Raw genomic sequence first — 17152 nt, forward strand, 5'->3', positions numbered from 1 at the left:
GCTTGCAATTCTCCCAATGTGGGACTGCACTGAAGACCGTAGATGAAGACAGAGTTGCACTTACCTGTAACTGCTGTTCATCTAGGTCTTCATGCAGGCACACATTCCACCCCCCCCCCCCCCCCGCTCCACTGTGAGCTCTCAAGTGTAAGTTGAAGGGTCAGCGGCGGCGCATGAAAACTGGGGAAGAAGAGGGGTGACCTCCTTGATCACGTGACCATTTCAGCGGGGAAAACCGGCTTGGACCGGTATGAGGAGGTTGCCCCCCTTAGTAGCACTAAGCTAAAGAAATTCCGGTATGATTGGCTGGCCTGCGCAAGCATAGATCCCAATATGTGCCTTCATGAAGACCTAGGTAAACAGCAGTTACAGGTAAGCGCAGTCCTGTTTAACATGGGAAGATGAACAAATGAATGAACCTGGTGTTGTTAAGTCTTGTGATGGTACTGTCAGAGTAAATATGGGAACAGAGTTGGCATCTTGGTTAACTGCAGGCTCTGGTCCCCTGTTTCAGTGCTTAGGAGTACATTATTATGAGTGAGAAGTTGTTTAAGGTTAGGGGGCTGTCAGTGGGCAAGGAAAGGTTTGCCTCCTCATGCTTGAGAGAGAAGAGCATCATTGTCCAGCATAGGTTGTAAGTAAATGATGATGCATTGGACTGGCTTGAGCCGAGAGCTGCACATGAGTACCAGTGGCATTCTGTTGTTGTTTAGTTTGGGCCTGACTTGTAGCAGGTTATCCTGTGGAATCTTTCTGGCTTTGCCAGTCTGTTTCCTTACTACATCAGGTGGGCGCTGTGGTTCCAAAAATGTCTGTTGTAGATCCTGCAGGTGAGACTCTCTGTCAGAAGGACTGAAACAGATGCGGTAGATGAGGGATCTTTGGGTGTGTTTGAGATGGTGACTAGAAGCATGTGGGTGTTTGCCGATCAGTAGGTTTCCAGTATAAGATGATTCTTAAGCTTCCGTCTTGTATTTGTACAGTGGTGTCTAAAAAATGTATTTCCTGTGTGGACTGGTTTTAATGGTCATTTTAAAGGAAGAAGTTGCTGAAGGCCTGGTGAAATTTCTCCAGTGCTTCTTTCCCTTGTGTCCACATGCAACCATTGAATGTCTTAGGTGTTGATCATATTGTATTTTTGTTCATTGAATCTTCTAGCTGTTGATTATATTAACTTGCACTGTGTAATTGACCTTGGTTCTCAGTGAGAAAAGTATACTATAAATAAATAAATAAAATTCCAGTGCGATCAATCAAGCTTTCATGTGGCACCTAAAACATAGGTTCAGGGCCAGGCAGACATCGGTGGGAAGGGAATTTCAGAGCTGAACACAAGAAGATGCCTTCCCATGGAAGCAGGCCAGGCCCATCTTGTCCATTCTGGCCAGCAGCAGCTCCCTGGCGTTTCCCAACACCTGCTACCTGATTCTTCAGCTGGAAATGGCAGGGATTGACCCTGGGACCTTGAGCATGCAAAGCAGCCCCCCCCCCTCCCCAGCTCTGAAGGTAGGGAGACGCGGACCAGGACCTCTCGCCAGTGGTAGCTGACAGGCAGGCGCTCCGTCAGACACACCAGAGACTCACAGAGTTGGGAAGGGCTTACAGACCCATCAAGTCCAAACCCCTGCCAAATGGAGGAACAGCCCAAACGTTGCTGGCGATGAGTCTTCATCCAGGATACAGGATCTTGCCCAGAAACAGAGAGGCATGGGGCTTTGGATCGGGAAGGAGGCAAATGACGAGTGGCCTAGGGACGTTTCAAAAAGTCGTGTGTTTGGGCCTCAGGCAGCCTTGTTTGGCCTGGCTGCTTCCTCTTCAGCCATCTTTCGGTTTTGCGAACAGTGCCAAGAGACTCCCTTCACCCCACCCCACCTCCCACCACCTGCTGATTTGGTGGACTTAGAACTGGTTCTGGCTAGCAAATGACCACGCTGACACAAAACATTGCATAAGCTTTCAACCCAGAACTTTTAATCAGGCTAGATTCAAATTTTTTGAAAAATAATGAGGGGGAGCAGATTTTTCAGGTCTTTCTGGCATTCTTTATAAAACACTTACTGGGCATATAGTTTTACTTCAGTGCTGGTTTCAAGTTACAGCAGGTTACAGAGAACACTGATTGTCCACTCATTGAAAATACAAAAGGCGGCAAAACTCCATCCAGATCTTGAAGGCAGCAGGAAGCGCCTGGTAGTCGCCGTATTATCGGTGCTGGAGATGATAGGTAAGGAGATGGGCAAAGGCATAGGGTCAATTACAGCCAAATTAGGTCGTTTTTGCCAGCCGGATCCACAAGTCTTGAAAAAGAGAATGTCCTCAAACAAAACAGTTGAACTAGATAAACGATCCGTTTAAAAATACCTATTAATGTACACTTTTTACTATCCCAGCCATTTAGTGATTGCTCAGGTAAAAAAAATCTCTGCATGTCATAACATTCAGACCAGCAAATGTGAACCAAGTCTTGGCCAATCAAATTTGCTTGGTCCTGCTTGTATATAACAATATCATGTAGAATAATTGGCAGCCCATTCGAGAAAGGAGCAAATGCCACAGCTCATAAAAATGACTTCTTCTTCTTCTTCTTCTTCTTCAAGTTTTGCCTCTCATCCAGATCTTCTTTCCAAATCATTCCAGGTGGGGGGGAGGGGGGGGGGAGGAGCCCTGCTCCCCCTCCCACAAGTCCTCACAATCGATCTGTGAGAGGCAAATGGTTGAAGTTTGCATCTTCCAAATCCCCCCTCAATCCTTTTGACTTAACCGCTCAATGCGAATGCAACGATTTTGAAGTTTGCTAATCCTTTTCCCCTTACAGGAGAAAAGAAGGGATGCTTTCTTCCCCAGTGCAGCAGCAGAACCTGCCAAGAGTTTGCAGTTTTGATGAACAGTGGAGAAAATTGCCTTTTTTTTTCCTAGGGGGCTTTGGAGGAGTAGTGGGGGGAGGGGGTAGTATTAGATAAGCCAGAAAGACTGTTATTAACTAATTTTGCTTCATTTTGTTTCTGTCTCTGGCTTGATATGCAGCTTAACTCCCTGTGCTCCGTGCGCACCCAGCTTTTTGTTTTGTTTCGTAGGCGAAATCGCCGACTCCCCGGGGAGCACTCCGTGGTATCCCATGTATGTGGTCGTTTCTGCCCTCTTTCTCCTGCTCTTCATTGGCATCGGAGTATTGGCATCTCGCAAGCGGCGGAGAGAACATGGACAGCTGTGGTTTCCTGAGGGCTTCAAAGTGACAGAGTCAAGCAAGAAGAAACGACGAGAGCCCCTTGGGGAGGATTCTGTGGGGCTGAAGTGAGTGATCCCTTCATTTACCTTGTTAAAGGCCACGGAGCAGAACCCATCCCCTTGCTGCCTTGGAGGAGGCTTTTATTTTCATACCTGAGAGAGGGAGGATCAGATGTTTTTATTTAAGTTTGAATTTTATCTCCCCCTTCCTCCAAGCAGCTCAGGGCCCCTCTTCCTTCCCCTTTATCCTCACAACAGCCCTGTGGGGCACGGTGAGAGACGGTAACTGGCCCCAGGTCGCCACCACCCTTGCTGGGTTCCGCCGTCCTTGTTCCTCACCACGGTTTGGCATACGAGAGGTCCACGAATCCTGCCTGTGAGAAATATCAGGCTGCCCTGCGGAGAAGGAGAGGGGGAGGGAGCTGCTCGGAGAGGTCTTCTGTGCCTGGCTCCAGTGTATATTCTTGGAGGCTGTTCCAAGTTTACTGAAGTATTCATGGTGACCCAGGGTTGCTGGATTGCTTGCTTCGCCCACCCCCCACCCCCACCCCCAGTCTCAGCTTACAAGAGGGGGGGGCGCGTTTCATACTTTTCCCTTCTCGCCTCTGACAGTTGGGCAGAAGAGGACACTCTGGCAAGGGCTGCTTTTCTCCCCTTTGCCAGAGAAGCTCCCCCTGGCAAGACTCCACAGCCGTCTGTTGCCCTCCTTTGCATCGCTCTCTGTCCCCCCCCCCCCCGCCCCCCACTTAGTACAGTAAATTTTGTTAAATAAAATAATGCATTTTGTTGGTTTTAATTATTTTAAAATGTGATTTTATTACATCTGTTTTAATTTGCTAGCTGCCTTAGTGGCCCTTATTGCAGGTAGAAAGGTAAAATATAAATTTTGTTATATAGAATAAAAACAAAGAATTATTGTGCTCCTTTCTGTCTTTTCCTTTCTCCGAAACCAAAGCAGCTGCCGGATGTCAGGTGCTTTCTTCTAGTTCATAGTTCTGTTGAAGGAGAACCGTAGTTGTGCCGTAGGCAGTAAAGAGTTTGTGATACAGAGCAGAATGCCTGGTACGTGGTCCATTTAATGGGGCCCTTGGACGTTCATTTCTCTCTCCATCCCATGTCAACAAGTCTGTTCTGCTTATACTCCAGTTCTCCTTTGATAAAAGAGTATCTAAGCTGATAGCTTAGGTGGGTGTGGTACACACACAGCTCCAGTAAGGTCAGAAGTGCAAGTGGTAGGGAGATTTTAAAGAACAGACATGTTGGTGACTGAAACCATAGTTAATTCCATGGCTTTTCTTGCAGTGGCTCTGTGCACTTAAATTTTATGGTAAATGTACTGGCTAAGTGCTGTAATAAAGAATACTACTACTACTTGCAGTGGCTCTTATTCCTATGCCTCTTTTTTTGCTCTCATAAAGACCCTTGAAGAATGTTTCTAATGGCACCCTGATGGACGACAACCAGAATGAATGGGGTGATGAAGAGACATTAGACACCAAGAAGTTCAGGGTAAGCAGCAAGGAGAGCTTTGTTTTTGGTCCATGTGGGATCTAAGAGAGATTCCGGCCTTTGTCCGTCTGCTCTGGTGGGTGGGCAGACACCACCAGATGTCGGTTTCTGCTCTGCAGACTTGGTTAATAGGAATTAGGGCCAAATGCCAGTGGATTCAGGACAGCATTCTGGCATGTAACCCTGTGTTCAGAGACCTAGGGTGGCTCCTGTCGATCTCTTCTGCTACCAAAGATGCTTTCCTCCAGGGAAGGAGCGCTCACAACACAGGGCAGCAGAAGTTTCATGTCTGTGGAAAGCACCCCCATTAAGATGGGCCCCGCGGCTTTATGACCGGGCCCTCAGTGGGAGCTGGGGGAAGGGGTGAGAAATGGTCAGGAACTGCACATTGCTTTACTTTGCTCAGCTGTCAGCCTGCCTGCTGTGGGACTCAGCACTGGTTCTGATGCCCATGGCTTGACCCCCATACTCCCATTCTCCTTTGTCTGTGGCTTACCGGCCAGACAGCTCCCCCCAAATTGCAAAATGTTTGAAAACCTGACTACGCAGACTGTATCTGTGGGTTTTCTGGTTCCAACATTTGTAGTTTTATATTTGATCTTACTTGAGAGCCAGTGTGGAGTGGCTACAGTAACAGACTAGGATCTGGGAGATCCAGATCTGAATCCTCCCTCTGCCATGGAAGCTTGCGTGATAACTTTGAGCTGGTCACACACTCTCAGCCTAACCTACCTCACAAGGCTGTTGTGAGGATAAAATGGAGGAGAGGAAATGATGTAAGTCGCTTTGGGTCCCCATTGCGGAAGAAAGGCTGAGATATAAATGAAGTAAAATAAAATAAATGATAAAAATAAAATGTTCTTACGCATGAGACATGCCGGCCAGTTTTCATCTCGGCTGTGTGTGCAGGAGCGTGGTGCATGCCTGCATGAAGTGATCTGTAACCTTCGCTGTCCAGGTGGAGGAACAGGCCATGCTGCCTGGCACGGATGACCATACTGACCACAGGCAGTGGACCCAGCAGCACCTGGATGCCGCTGACCTGCGCATTTCCTCCATGGCTCCCACCCCTCCACAAGGTGAAATTGATGCCGATTGCATGGACGTGAACGTACGAGGACCAGGTAGAGAGGCAATCCGTCCCTTTCCCTTTGATTTTGTCACGAAGGACAAACCTCTCTGAGCCTTTGCCCCTGCCCCCAGGGAAGACCCTTTCCATGCCAGTAATCTTGCCTTTGTGAGGAGGGAGAATGATACCATGGTTTCTGAAGTCCAAACTAAAAATAAATTTGTTGGGCAACATATATAGGTGTAGTCGGGCTCCTTGTGTCTTCCAGTGCAGTGCTGTGGGCTCTGACGGGGGGAGACTGTGCTTCTGATGGATTCTCCTACCTTTGCAGATGGATTCACTCCACTGATGATCGCCTCGTGCAGCGGAGGAGGGCTGGAGACAGGCAACAGTGAGGAGGAGGAGGATGCCCCCGCTGTCATTTCAGATTTCATCTACCAGGGGGCTAGCTTGCACAATCAGACGGACCGCACAGGAGAGACTGCGCTCCACCTGGCTGCTCGCTACTCCCGCTCCGACGCTGCCAAGAGGCTTCTGGAAGCAAGTGCTGATGCCAACATCCAGGATCACATGGGCAAGACGCCACTCCACGCAGCTGTGTCAGCAGATGCTCAGGGGGTCTTTCAGGTAGGCGCAGCTCACCGTTCTCCCAGGTCTTGAGGGGAGGGGGAGGGCTGGCCCCCCTGTGCTTCCGCACCGAAGCTGGGTTGCCTTTCCTCGGCCTTCAGCTCACTTGTGCTCCCGCCTTAGCTACTCCAGGTCGAAAGGAATATGCCAGACTCTCTGGATTCCAGCAAGTGAGCAAAGTCTGAGCTGCAGCAGGCCTGGCTTTTGGGCAGAGAAGGAAGGGGCGTTACGTCTGGGAAGTGGACTTCCTTTTCTAACTTGGCCCATAAGTTCTCAGAGTGGCATACAAAAATTTAAACCACTGAAGTTTAAAAAAAAAAAACCCTGCAGAAAGAGAGAATTTAGCTTAAACTATCTGTAGCAGATGAACGGAGACATATCATGCATAGCTAAAAACTCTGGTTTTAATTTGGTAAAGAACAAGCCTAGTGAACTTCTTTTGGTAGTAAGTGCTATAATAAAGGGGGCAACCATCTAGCAGACTCTGTTCATTTCAGGGAGTGGGGCACCTCGAGCAGGGCTGCCTCCGAAGAGTGTAACACAAATTGGGGGGAGGCAGTCCTTATGGGGACCTGGTTCCACACTGCTCAGGCCCGCGAAGGTTTGGATCAGGGGAGGTATGATTCCTACTGGTACATTGTGGCCTAGCCAGCAAACCTCAGAAGTCAGCCTGGAGCAAACAACAGCAGGGAAGTGGCTTGGGCAGACGACGGCAGTGGGGCCCTTGCTTGCTAACCACCCTTACTAATCAAATGTTTGTGACTGTCCTGAGACAGCTGATGTTGGGTGGTGGGGGGCTCTTGACTAACGGAGACCAGGAGATTCAGCAGTACTAGTAAAAGTAGCTGATCTCAGAAGGCCAACCCTCAACATGAGTTCAAATTCTGGCTAGGCCATGCTGTCCCATCCCCAACTTGAGGGGGCGGGGGGTATGCTATTTTTACTTTTGGAAAACGCCTCTGATGAGAGAACACGGCCATCGGCCATGAAGGACATTGAAAGGGGTCTGAGCCTGCTGGGGTTGAGCTCGGCAGCTGAGCTGATGGCCACAGCCACTGCCTTGCATTCTTCCTTCTTCTCCCCTTCCAGCATCCCAGGTTGGGGGGCGGGGGCGGGGGGGGCTCTTTTCTCTCTCCAGTGGGCAGCAGGGAGGGACCGGCTGGGGCTGGGCTAGCAGGCTTCTTCTGTTTCCCCTGAAGGCTCAGTTTTCTTCCTGCCTCCACAGTGAACAGTTGCAGGTTCCTCCCAGCCTACTCGGGCCTCTCTCTGCCTGCAGGCCGGGTTTAGCAGAAGAAGCAGGAAGGTGTTAGGGCTGCCGAGTACAGTTTAGGCTTGGAAGGGACACCCCGTGGCCCTTCCTCATTTTCCTTCATTCTTTTTCTCCTGGTTTGGAGAACTGTCCTGGGGGAGTCCTGTGGCTTTGTGGCCTCAGCCCAATTGCTGTTCCGTCTCCTTTGCTAACAAAAGTTGAGGCTGCCTTTTTCCCTCCAGAAGTGGATGCAGGTGGAAACGGGAGTTTGTTGCCTGGGTGGTGGATCAGAGTTGTCCTGCCAGAAGGCCCCTCCCTCCCTCCCTCCTCTTTGAACACATGAAGCTGCCTTATATAGAAAGAGGCTCCTACTCTACTAAGGTCAGCCTGGTCTACTCTGGCTAGCAGTCCCTGTCTAACCTTCTACCTCCTCCTTTGAACGGAGGGTGCTGGACTGAACCGGGTGTCTTCTGCAGACAAAGCCACTGGGCCACAGTCCTGCCCTTGTGTGCCAACTTCCCCACAGCTGTGGGCTCATTCTTAGTCCATCCTTTATTGCTCAGCCTGTTCCCTGCCTTTGCTGCCTTTGGTTGATGTGTGTGGAGGAGGGGTAGAGACCACTCCCCTTCTGCCACCTCTGCCCCCAAGAAGCTTTTGATCTCCTGCTGTTCCTTCCTCACCCCTCATGTGGGCAGGACCTCCCTGGCTTGACCGAAAGAGAAGAATTTCCTCCTCAGGTTCCTGTGGCTCAAGCAGCCTCGGAGGCACGGAGTGTTGCTTACGTTCTGCCCCAGCCCTCCCCTTGCTGGGGCGACTGTTCCTTGTCTTAGAGCGGAACTACAAGTGACAAAAGGCACAGGTTGGACGCTTGTCAGCTTCCCTCAAGTTTTGATGGGAAATGTAGGCATCCTGGTCTTGCAGCTTGGCTCTCCGAGGACTGTCCAGTGGACTTTTCAACTGTCACTTTTCCAACATTCTGCCAAGCTGCCTACATTTCCCATCAAAACTTGAGGGAAGCTGACAAGTGTCCAACCTGTGCCTTTTGTCACTTGTAGTTCCGCTCTTAGAAGGCGCTCACATTCTTTCCTCAGATTTAACTGCTGGACTCCCTCAGGGTCTTGATAGTAGCCTTTCCCCCAGCCTGGTTCATGTGGAGAATCCCATCTTCTCTTGAAATGAAGGGTCTGGAGGCCTGAGCCAGAGAAACCAGTGAAACCTAACAGAACCCTGGAAACAAGGAATCATTTTGTGGAAGCGAAGCCTTGAAGTCTTTTGTGTTTTCAGCAGCTGGTGAGGCGGTGGCTGCCCTAGCAAAGGACTCCTGTTGGGTTCCTCCTAAAGGTGACACCCCAGCCAAGGAGTAGACAGATGGGGAAATGAATCCCTTCTTTTAGATGGGCTATGGAATCCAATATAGCCGTTACCAGAATTTCATCTGTCTCTTCCCAGTTAAAGTCTCTGCAGCAGGAACAGCCCTCCCTGCTTCATGATGTCTTTAAAGCAATGGCCTTTTTAGCAAGCAGCACCTCTGGTGTCGGAGATTATGCTGGCAGGACCAGAGCCACTACTGTGGTGACTCAGAAGTTGGTCTAGATCAGACCTTGGAATGAAGCCAGATCTACCCATTCATCCTTACTCTTTGTGGCCAAGGCTTCGATAAAGTTGCAGTCCAAATGCAACATTCAGCTATCCTCACAGAAACAACCTTTGAAGACAAGATGTGGCCAATCACTTCAATTTCCACCAGACACAATCCCAACCTTTAGAACGTTCAAGGTTCCTAAGAACTCCAGATTTAGAACTCAGGTTTCTGGCAAATTGCCTCTGCCTTGCCTCCTAAGGCAAAAAATCATCCTGACTATGCTTTCATTCTTGCTTCAGTGTGTGTCAGGGGTCAGGGACTAGGCGTCCGTCTCGTATGGGACCTCACAGCACAGGACCATCAAGTCCTGGAGACATTCCATCAAGTTCAGGTGAATGCCTCGAGAAAAATGCTTTGACTCTCTTTGCTCTACATAATCAACAAAGCACTTTATTCAGAACAGAAGCGATCCAAAGGCTGATCAATACCAGTTTTATCCAACTGGTTCCTCTGCAGAGAGAGGAACAGGCATCAGCTGCCATCTTCTGGTCTTAATAATGGGGAAGCAAGAGCTATCTTGAACCTCAAAATGGAAAGCAGGCTTGTCCTTTCAAGATAAGACTCTCCTCTATTCTCACTGCAGTTTCCTGGGAGAATTTCTGACATCTGTCAACTTCAAGGATGCTTACCAATGTTTCTCAATGCAGATTCCTCAGATCTGTTCATCATAGGCAGTACTATCAGTATTTCATTCTGCCATTTGGCTTATCACACACTAGGGGCATTTTCCAAGATTCACATAATAGTATTGAGGATCTGAGGCTGAAATGAGTGCAGAAGATGTACCCTAACCGGGACGATATCCTCTTTCGTGCAGCATCCCAACCCAGAGGGTCTGTGGAGCACCAAGCTAGCAAGCGCTTTGCTCCAAGATCATGATGTTGTGATCAACTGGGACAAGAACTAGCTGGTTCCAGAGCAACACATCTGACACTTGGTAATCAGTCCTCCATCTCCATGGTCTTCTGTGCTAGGTCAGAGTGAAAATGTTCCTCATCTTGTTGTTGTACCCAGAGAAGAAGCCTGATTGTCACCCCATCTCCTCTCACCGCTGATGAACGTGCTGCTCCTTGCCCCAGTTGTGGTGCAGTGGGGCCAATTTCATCTTCAAACACTGCAATGTTTCCTTTGGCTTTAACAGAATCTCTTGCCTTTCGGTGGCCAAGATGCCCCTGGTTTGCAGGCCTTGTCAAACTCCCATCTGCATCTTCTCATGAAGCTACCAACTCAGATCTTCTCAGCCAGGGTCTCTCCTTTTGCCAAAAGTCAGAATTTCTTCACTCATACGAGCCTAAAGAGGCTGGGATAGGAATTTTAAGTAGACATTTGGTTACAAGTTTTGCTGCCTGGTATTTTAACACCATTTTGCAAACATTAACTAGGGCTCATTTGAGCCTATCTGGGATGCTTCTGTATTCTTACTTTCTATCAAGTTGGCTTTCCTGGTTGCAATAACTTTGAGCAGGAAAATTTCAGAGTTGTTTGCGCTGTTGGCTGACTCAGTCTTTTGTATTATCCGTAAGGACAACCTGGTGCTTCTCTTAGGTGGTTCTTTTGTTCCTGGGGTTAACTCTGGCTTCCAAAGAGAGCAGGAGTTTGTTTTGCCCTCTTTGTCTCGCAAGCTGTCACCCTAAGCAGAGGAGCTGACCTTTTTTTAGATGCTAGGAGGGCTCCTAAGGATTATCGGAAAAGGCCTGGCCATTCATAAGATCCCCTTCTCTCTTCCTCGTGTATGGAGTTAGAGGCAGCAAGACCTTCAAGACCTCCATGGACCAGGGGCTTCCAGCATGTGTTGTGCTCAGGCACACGAGGCAGCTGGTTACACCTATGGCAGGAGGCCTTCCCTCCTGGGCAGTCTGTGTTTGTGCTTCCAGCAGTGACCTGATCCTCTCGGCACACATTTGCTAGGCGCTATGAAAGTAACTTTTTTGCTTTGGCTGAAGGTGCCCTTGTGACACCCAGGCCCTTCCCCTTTTCTCCAGGGGCTCTGGGTGCTGCACAGCAAAGCCCTGTGTTCTGGGCCACTGGAAGGGGAAACGTCAGGAAAACAGAGCGTTTGCCTGCTTAGTGAACTCTCCTCCTGTTGGTTTGCTTGACCTGACTGGTGGAGTCTGTTGGCTTAGACTGGCTGAGGATTGCAGTTTCTTCCCAATTCATTTTTAGTCAGGGCAGGATCCAGTTGGTTCGGTCTGCTGAGGCAGTCATAACTGGCCTTACAGGGGAGGGGGTGGTGGTACCTCCTAGTCCAGCCCTGGCCAACTCTTCTTCTTCAAAGAGAGGCTGCCTTTTAGGGGGTGGGGAGAACAAGCAGAAGGAGAAGTCATCAGTGAGCAAATTCTCCTATTCCAATCTAGAAGAGGATAGCAAGTAATGGTGCAATTCCTTTGACTTCTCTTTCTGGGGCAGATTCTCATCCGAAACAGGGCCACTGACTTGGATGCGCGCATGCATGATGGGACAACGCCTTTGATCTTGGCTGCCCGCCTGGCTGTAGAAGGCATGTTGGAGGACCTCATCAACTGCCATGCAGATGTCAACGCAGTGGATGATCTAGGTATTGGACCCAGAAAAGGCCAGAGGGTATACTGGAAATGTTGGCACTCCAAGTGTCCTCCTTCACCCATGCCTCTGTGTCCCTAGGAAAGTCTGCTCTGCATTGGGCTGCAGCCGTGAATAACGTTGAAGCTGTGATCGTATTGCTGAAAAATGGGGCCAATAAAGACATGCAGAACAACAAGGTAGAGTTCGACCATGAACTGGGCCACGTAGCAGAAGTTCATCTAGGAGGTGGGGCTATCTGGGCAGGGGACAATTAGTGCTAGCATCTATAGCAAATGGATGTAAATAAGGCTAATGGAACAGGGAGCCATGGATTCACGGCAGAGATCTGATGACACTATGCTGAGGGTTAGGCAGGAGTATCTCAGCGGTGGTTATCTGTCCATGTGCAGTCAGCTCACGCAGTAAGAGCTGTCTGCTTCTCCAGAGGGTTCATGGGAATAAATGATGAACTTCTAGGGAACAACAGGGAGTCGCTGCAGTTGCACATTTGGTATATTTCATTAGATATGGTGCTAAAATTGAGTATGCAAATAAGTCATGCTGTAGCACAATGGATAAGTGGTTTGGCTGTGAATCAGCACTCTACTGGTTCACATCCCATGACTGCCATGAGCTCATTAGGTGGCCTTGGGTGAGCCACTCCTCTCAGCAAAGCTCCCCAGCTGCATTGTGGGGGATAATAATAACACTAACTTGTTCACCACTCTGGGTGAGGCACTAATAGAAGAGTGGTATATAAGCACTGTCGTTGTTGTTAATCTAAATACATGGCATGTAGTCTGAGGAGACAAAATGGAACATTTCTTTTGAGTTCCGCTGAGACTCTGTCTTCTTTTAAGTTGCAGAATCAACTTGCTAAAGTAGAACACCTGAATTACTTCCCCTTTCCCATCTGAATCTAATTAGTTTTTTTTTAATCCACTAATCTGAGAGGGTGAGATTTAAGCCCTTTTCTCTGTGCTTCCAGGAAGAGACTCCTCTGTTCTTGGCAGCCAGAGAAGGGAGCTATGAAACTGCCAAGGTCCTCCTGGATCATTTTGCGAACCGGGACATCACAGACCACATGGACCGCCTTCCACGAGACATTGCCCAGGAACGCATGCACCATGATATTGTGCGCCTGCTGGATGAGTACAACCTAGTGAGGAGCCCACCTCTACACAGTGGCTCTGTGGGGGCTCCCACAATGTCTCCACCCCTGTGCTCGCCCAGTAGTTACATTGGCAACTTGAAACCTGCAGTCCAGGGTAAGAAGACCAGAAAACCAAGCACTAAGGTGATCAACTGTAATGGGAAAGAGTCTAAGGACATCAAGGCCCGCAGAAAGAAGTCACAAGATGGCAAAGGATGTCTGCTGGACAGCTCCAATGTACTCTCACCTGTGGACTCCTTGGAGTCTCCCCATGGCTACATGTCAGACGTGGCCTCCCCTCCCTTAATGACCTCACCCTTCCAGCCATCTCCTTCCATGCCTCTCAACCACCTGCCTGGCATGCCTGATGCCCATATGAGCATGAACCACCTCAACATGGCAGGCAAGCAAGAGATTCCCTTGGGTGCCAGCCGGATGCAGCCTTTTGATGCAGCGCCCCCACGCCTCTCCCACTTACCTGTCTCCAACCCAAATGCCATAATGAGCAGTACGCCACTCAGCTTCACAGTGAGCGGGGGCCCCGGTCTGAATGGACAATGTGATTGGCTGAACAGGCTGCAGAATGGCATGGTGCAGAGCCAGTACAGTCCCATGAGAAACGGCATCCAACAAGGGCCACCTCAGCAAAGCCAAGCTCTGCCGCATGGGCTGATGACTTCCTTGCACAACGGCCTGCCGACCACCACCTTGTCACAGATGATGAGCTTTCAGGCAGTGCCGAGCAGCCGCCTGCCAGCCAGCTCGCAGGCCCACTTGCTGCAGGCCCAGCAGCTGCAGCAGATCCAGCAGCAGCAAAACATGCAGCAGCAGCAGCAGCAGCAGCCCCACGGCGCCACCCCAAACACTAGCACCCACCTCGGTCAAAACTTCCTTGGGAACGAGCTGAGCCCGCCTGACATGCAGCCAGGGAGTGGCAGCGCTCTGGCCATCCATCCCATCATGCCGCAAGATACCCAGGTCCTTGCCACCTCCCTGCCGTCTACCCTGACCCAGTCTATGACAGCTACCCAGTTCCTCACGCCACCTTCCCAGCATAGCTATTCCTCCCCCTTGGACAACACTCCCAGTCACCAGCTGCAGGTGCCAGATCACCCTTTCCTGACACCTTCCCCAGAGTCTCCAGACCAGTGGTCAAGCTCCTCTCCTCACTCCAACCTGTCCGATTGGTCAGAAGGCATCTCAAGCCCTCCTACCAGCATGCCGTCACAAATGGGACACATCCCAGAAGCCTTCAAGTAAACGGGGGAGCGTCTCAAAGAAGGAGGAGCCCCAACAACAATGTGGAGAGTTTTCTTCTGACAGGAATGCTCTGGTTGGACTGGAGCAGTCTTTTTTTAAAAAATAAAATATTTTTACATACAAAAATAAAATGAAAAGTTTTTAATTTTTTCTTTTTTAGTATTTATTTATGTACGTATTTTACATGAAAACACTGCCTCATTATTTATATGTCCTGTTTTTGCTGTTCCACGAAATGTAAAATGTTCTAATGGGGCTTGATTGTTTTGTTCTGCTTTTTAAACTTTTTGTATTGTAGCTTGTGTGTGTGTGTGTGTGTGTGTGTGTGTGCTCGCGTGTGCGGGGGGGGAGGGGGCATTCTGCTATAAAGATATAAGCAAAAGGTCCCTGTTCATAAAATGATATTTACTGATTGATTAGGGTTTTTTTTATTGTTGTGCTTTTTTAAATCCTGGAAAAACTGATTTTTTTGTTTTAAAGATTCAGTATTACAAAGCTGTATGTTCATTTTGTCTCTTTGCTAATAGCAGATTTTTTAAAATTTATTTTAAATGCTGCCTATGATCAAAGATCAGGATTGCAAGTTTAAAGCTACAAATGAAATTCAGGTGCTTCCCCACCTTCCAAAACAATTTGTATACAATCCTGTGGAATAACAACAACAAATCTGTGGATGATTTTGTCCTGAGAGGAATTACGCTTCACAGTTTGGGGGTGGGGTGTTGCCTGAGTTCTTGTAATATTGTTTTTCAATGCTCTGATCTTAGGTATTTTTTGAGAACCACGTATCTTTATTATTAAAGGACTAGTAAAATGCCCATCATGACTGCGGGCATAGATAATGAGGGGGACTAGGATGTATGTTGGAATGGCAAAACACCTTTAACACACACACACACCATAGACACCCATGCACAAGATCTGTTGGAGAGAGCCAGGTCTCCATTGTTGGCTGCAGGGGGCTGGGGGGTTGAGGAAGTGTACACCTTAGTAGGATGAGGCTGAAACCTGCTTCAGTGATCCCAGCCATTAAGAGTCAAGCCCATTCTGCATGGCTTAGCCCCACGCCGGGTACTGCTTCATGACTACACACGATCGAAGCTGGCTTCTGGTGGGGAGGGAACCAGCATGGAAAGGCACAGCTGTGTTGTGATGTGGTCTGCTTGAAAATTCCATGGAAGTGTTGCAATGCCGTTCAAAACAGCAGTTGTCCGGACTCCACTTTTCATGGATTCCAGACAGCAAGGGAGTTGTCAAGCTGTGTTTAAGAGTGGGAGGGGAAGCTTTGCCAAATAATGTCTCGTGGCCTTAACTGCGGTGAACAGTCAAATCAGAAAGGCTTGGAACTAGATAGCATCGAAGGCTGTGACTGGGAGAAACCACCCAGATGTGATTTAGGTGAAGTCTAGCAAGGCCTTTGGCAGCTACGTGTGATAATGGGGATAAAAGGGGACACAGACACGGCCAGTGCCAACTTCGTTCCTCCCTTGAGTTTTACTGTCAGGTCCAAGTTGGATGCTCTAGGAAGAGTAGAGCCCCAAAGGGTCGTCGCAAGTCACAGCCATACATGTTCATGGTTTTTAAGATGCAGGTTTTTAAAAAAATATCCTGATAGTTTTTCTAATGGCACATTGTGTTTACTACAGATGTCTGCTTTTTTGGAGACCAGGGTGGGTGGGGGTGACTTTGTGCACACATGCGTGCGTGTGTATGTGTGTAGTATAAGCCTGTGGCAAAGCTAATGCTCTAAATAAGGGTTTTTAAGAAAAACAAGGACGGATTTTGTTTCAAAAATCTAAGTAATTATGTCTAAAGCAACCATTGAGCTGGACGGGTGGGGGGGGGGGTTAAAATATTGCTAGAGGGGGGCCTTTGAGCCCAGTCCAGTGGAGAGTGTGCCTGCAAAAGCCCCGTGGCCACTTGTTCATTGCACGGAGGCTACTTCAGGAGAATTTCCTATGGATTGTGCCCTAGACTACAATTCTGAGCATTCGTGCTTTGGAGAAAGCCCCACTAGATGTGCAGGAAACATGCATGAATCCAGCTGCAAGGATGTGGGCACTGCATTCCTATATGGCACAATACAGACCGATGGCAGTGGAGGGCGGTATCTACAGAGAGAATCCCCGATGAACAGATTTTCCCATTGGGGGAGGGGTGAATGTGTCTTTTGAGCGTCAGCCTCATAGGAAACGGGGAAGTGCTAATATCAGGGCATCCCTAAAGCAAGCGATATTTAAACACTTTCTTGTATTAAATATTTCAGGTTTTATAAAGCAGAGTATAGCTATAAGTTGGGGGGGGGGGGTGGCAAGAAGCAACCTGTGATAAATTCTTTGTGCAAAATTGTAGTTTGCAAAAATGATGTGTATTTTTTGGTTAACTGATTTGCAATAAATGATGCTAGCAGGCATCTAGAATTTTACTAAAAATTGTCTGTGTTTTTAATTCTTACAGCCCATAACCATTTCCCTTTCTTTTTGGGCAGAGTATTCCATAGCCAGAATTTGTGGGTGGCAGAAGTTCATAAATTGGGAACAATTATTACATGCAACAATGTAGTCAGCTTAATTTTCATAACATTTAAAAATGTCCCAACATTCAGGTAAGAACTCTGGGACACTGCTGACCTGAACACTGTAGGGTTGGACTCCTCAGGAGTAAGCCAATTGCTTTGCCAGCTAGGCTGAGAAGCACAGAGCGGCAGGGGCCTGAAGCAGAGAGGGGGGTGCGCAGGGCTGGTGCCTACTGAACTAGTTCATCCTGCCATATAGCCTTGAGCCTCAACCTAAGTAAGTTGAGTGGTGGTCCGGCTCAGCTGCAACGGGAGGCAGGCGTGGAGGCTCTGGAGGCTGCACTGGACCTTGGCCAGGATCC

At 48.8% G+C, this 17152-nt stretch overlaps 1 protein-coding gene across 3 annotated transcripts in view; it reads left to right on the plus strand.

Annotated features, from left to right (window-relative positions):
- NOTCH1 (notch receptor 1) overlaps window positions 1–16694 on the plus strand; it is a 127391-nt gene extending 110697 nt beyond the window's left edge. For all 3 annotated transcript variants that reach the window (XM_054998569.1, XM_054998570.1, XM_054998571.1), the window contains 7 exons: window positions 3075–3291; window positions 4644–4734; window positions 5693–5858; window positions 6135–6430; window positions 11728–11875; window positions 11962–12059; window positions 12851–16694. In XM_054998569.1, the coding sequence (XP_054854544.1) occupies window positions 3075–3291; window positions 4644–4734; window positions 5693–5858; window positions 6135–6430; window positions 11728–11875; window positions 11962–12059; window positions 12851–14275 (2441 nt within the window). In that variant the 3' untranslated portion in view covers window positions 14276–16694. The remainder of the gene's footprint in view (window positions 1–3074; window positions 3292–4643; window positions 4735–5692; window positions 5859–6134; window positions 6431–11727; window positions 11876–11961; window positions 12060–12850) is intronic.
- The last annotated feature ends 458 nt before the right edge of the window (window positions 16695–17152 follow it).

This window comes from Eublepharis macularius, chromosome 14 (genome assembly GCF_028583425.1).
Source record: "Eublepharis macularius isolate TG4126 chromosome 14, MPM_Emac_v1.0, whole genome shotgun sequence".
Lineage (NCBI taxonomy): Eukaryota > Metazoa > Chordata > Lepidosauria > Squamata > Eublepharidae > Eublepharis > Eublepharis macularius.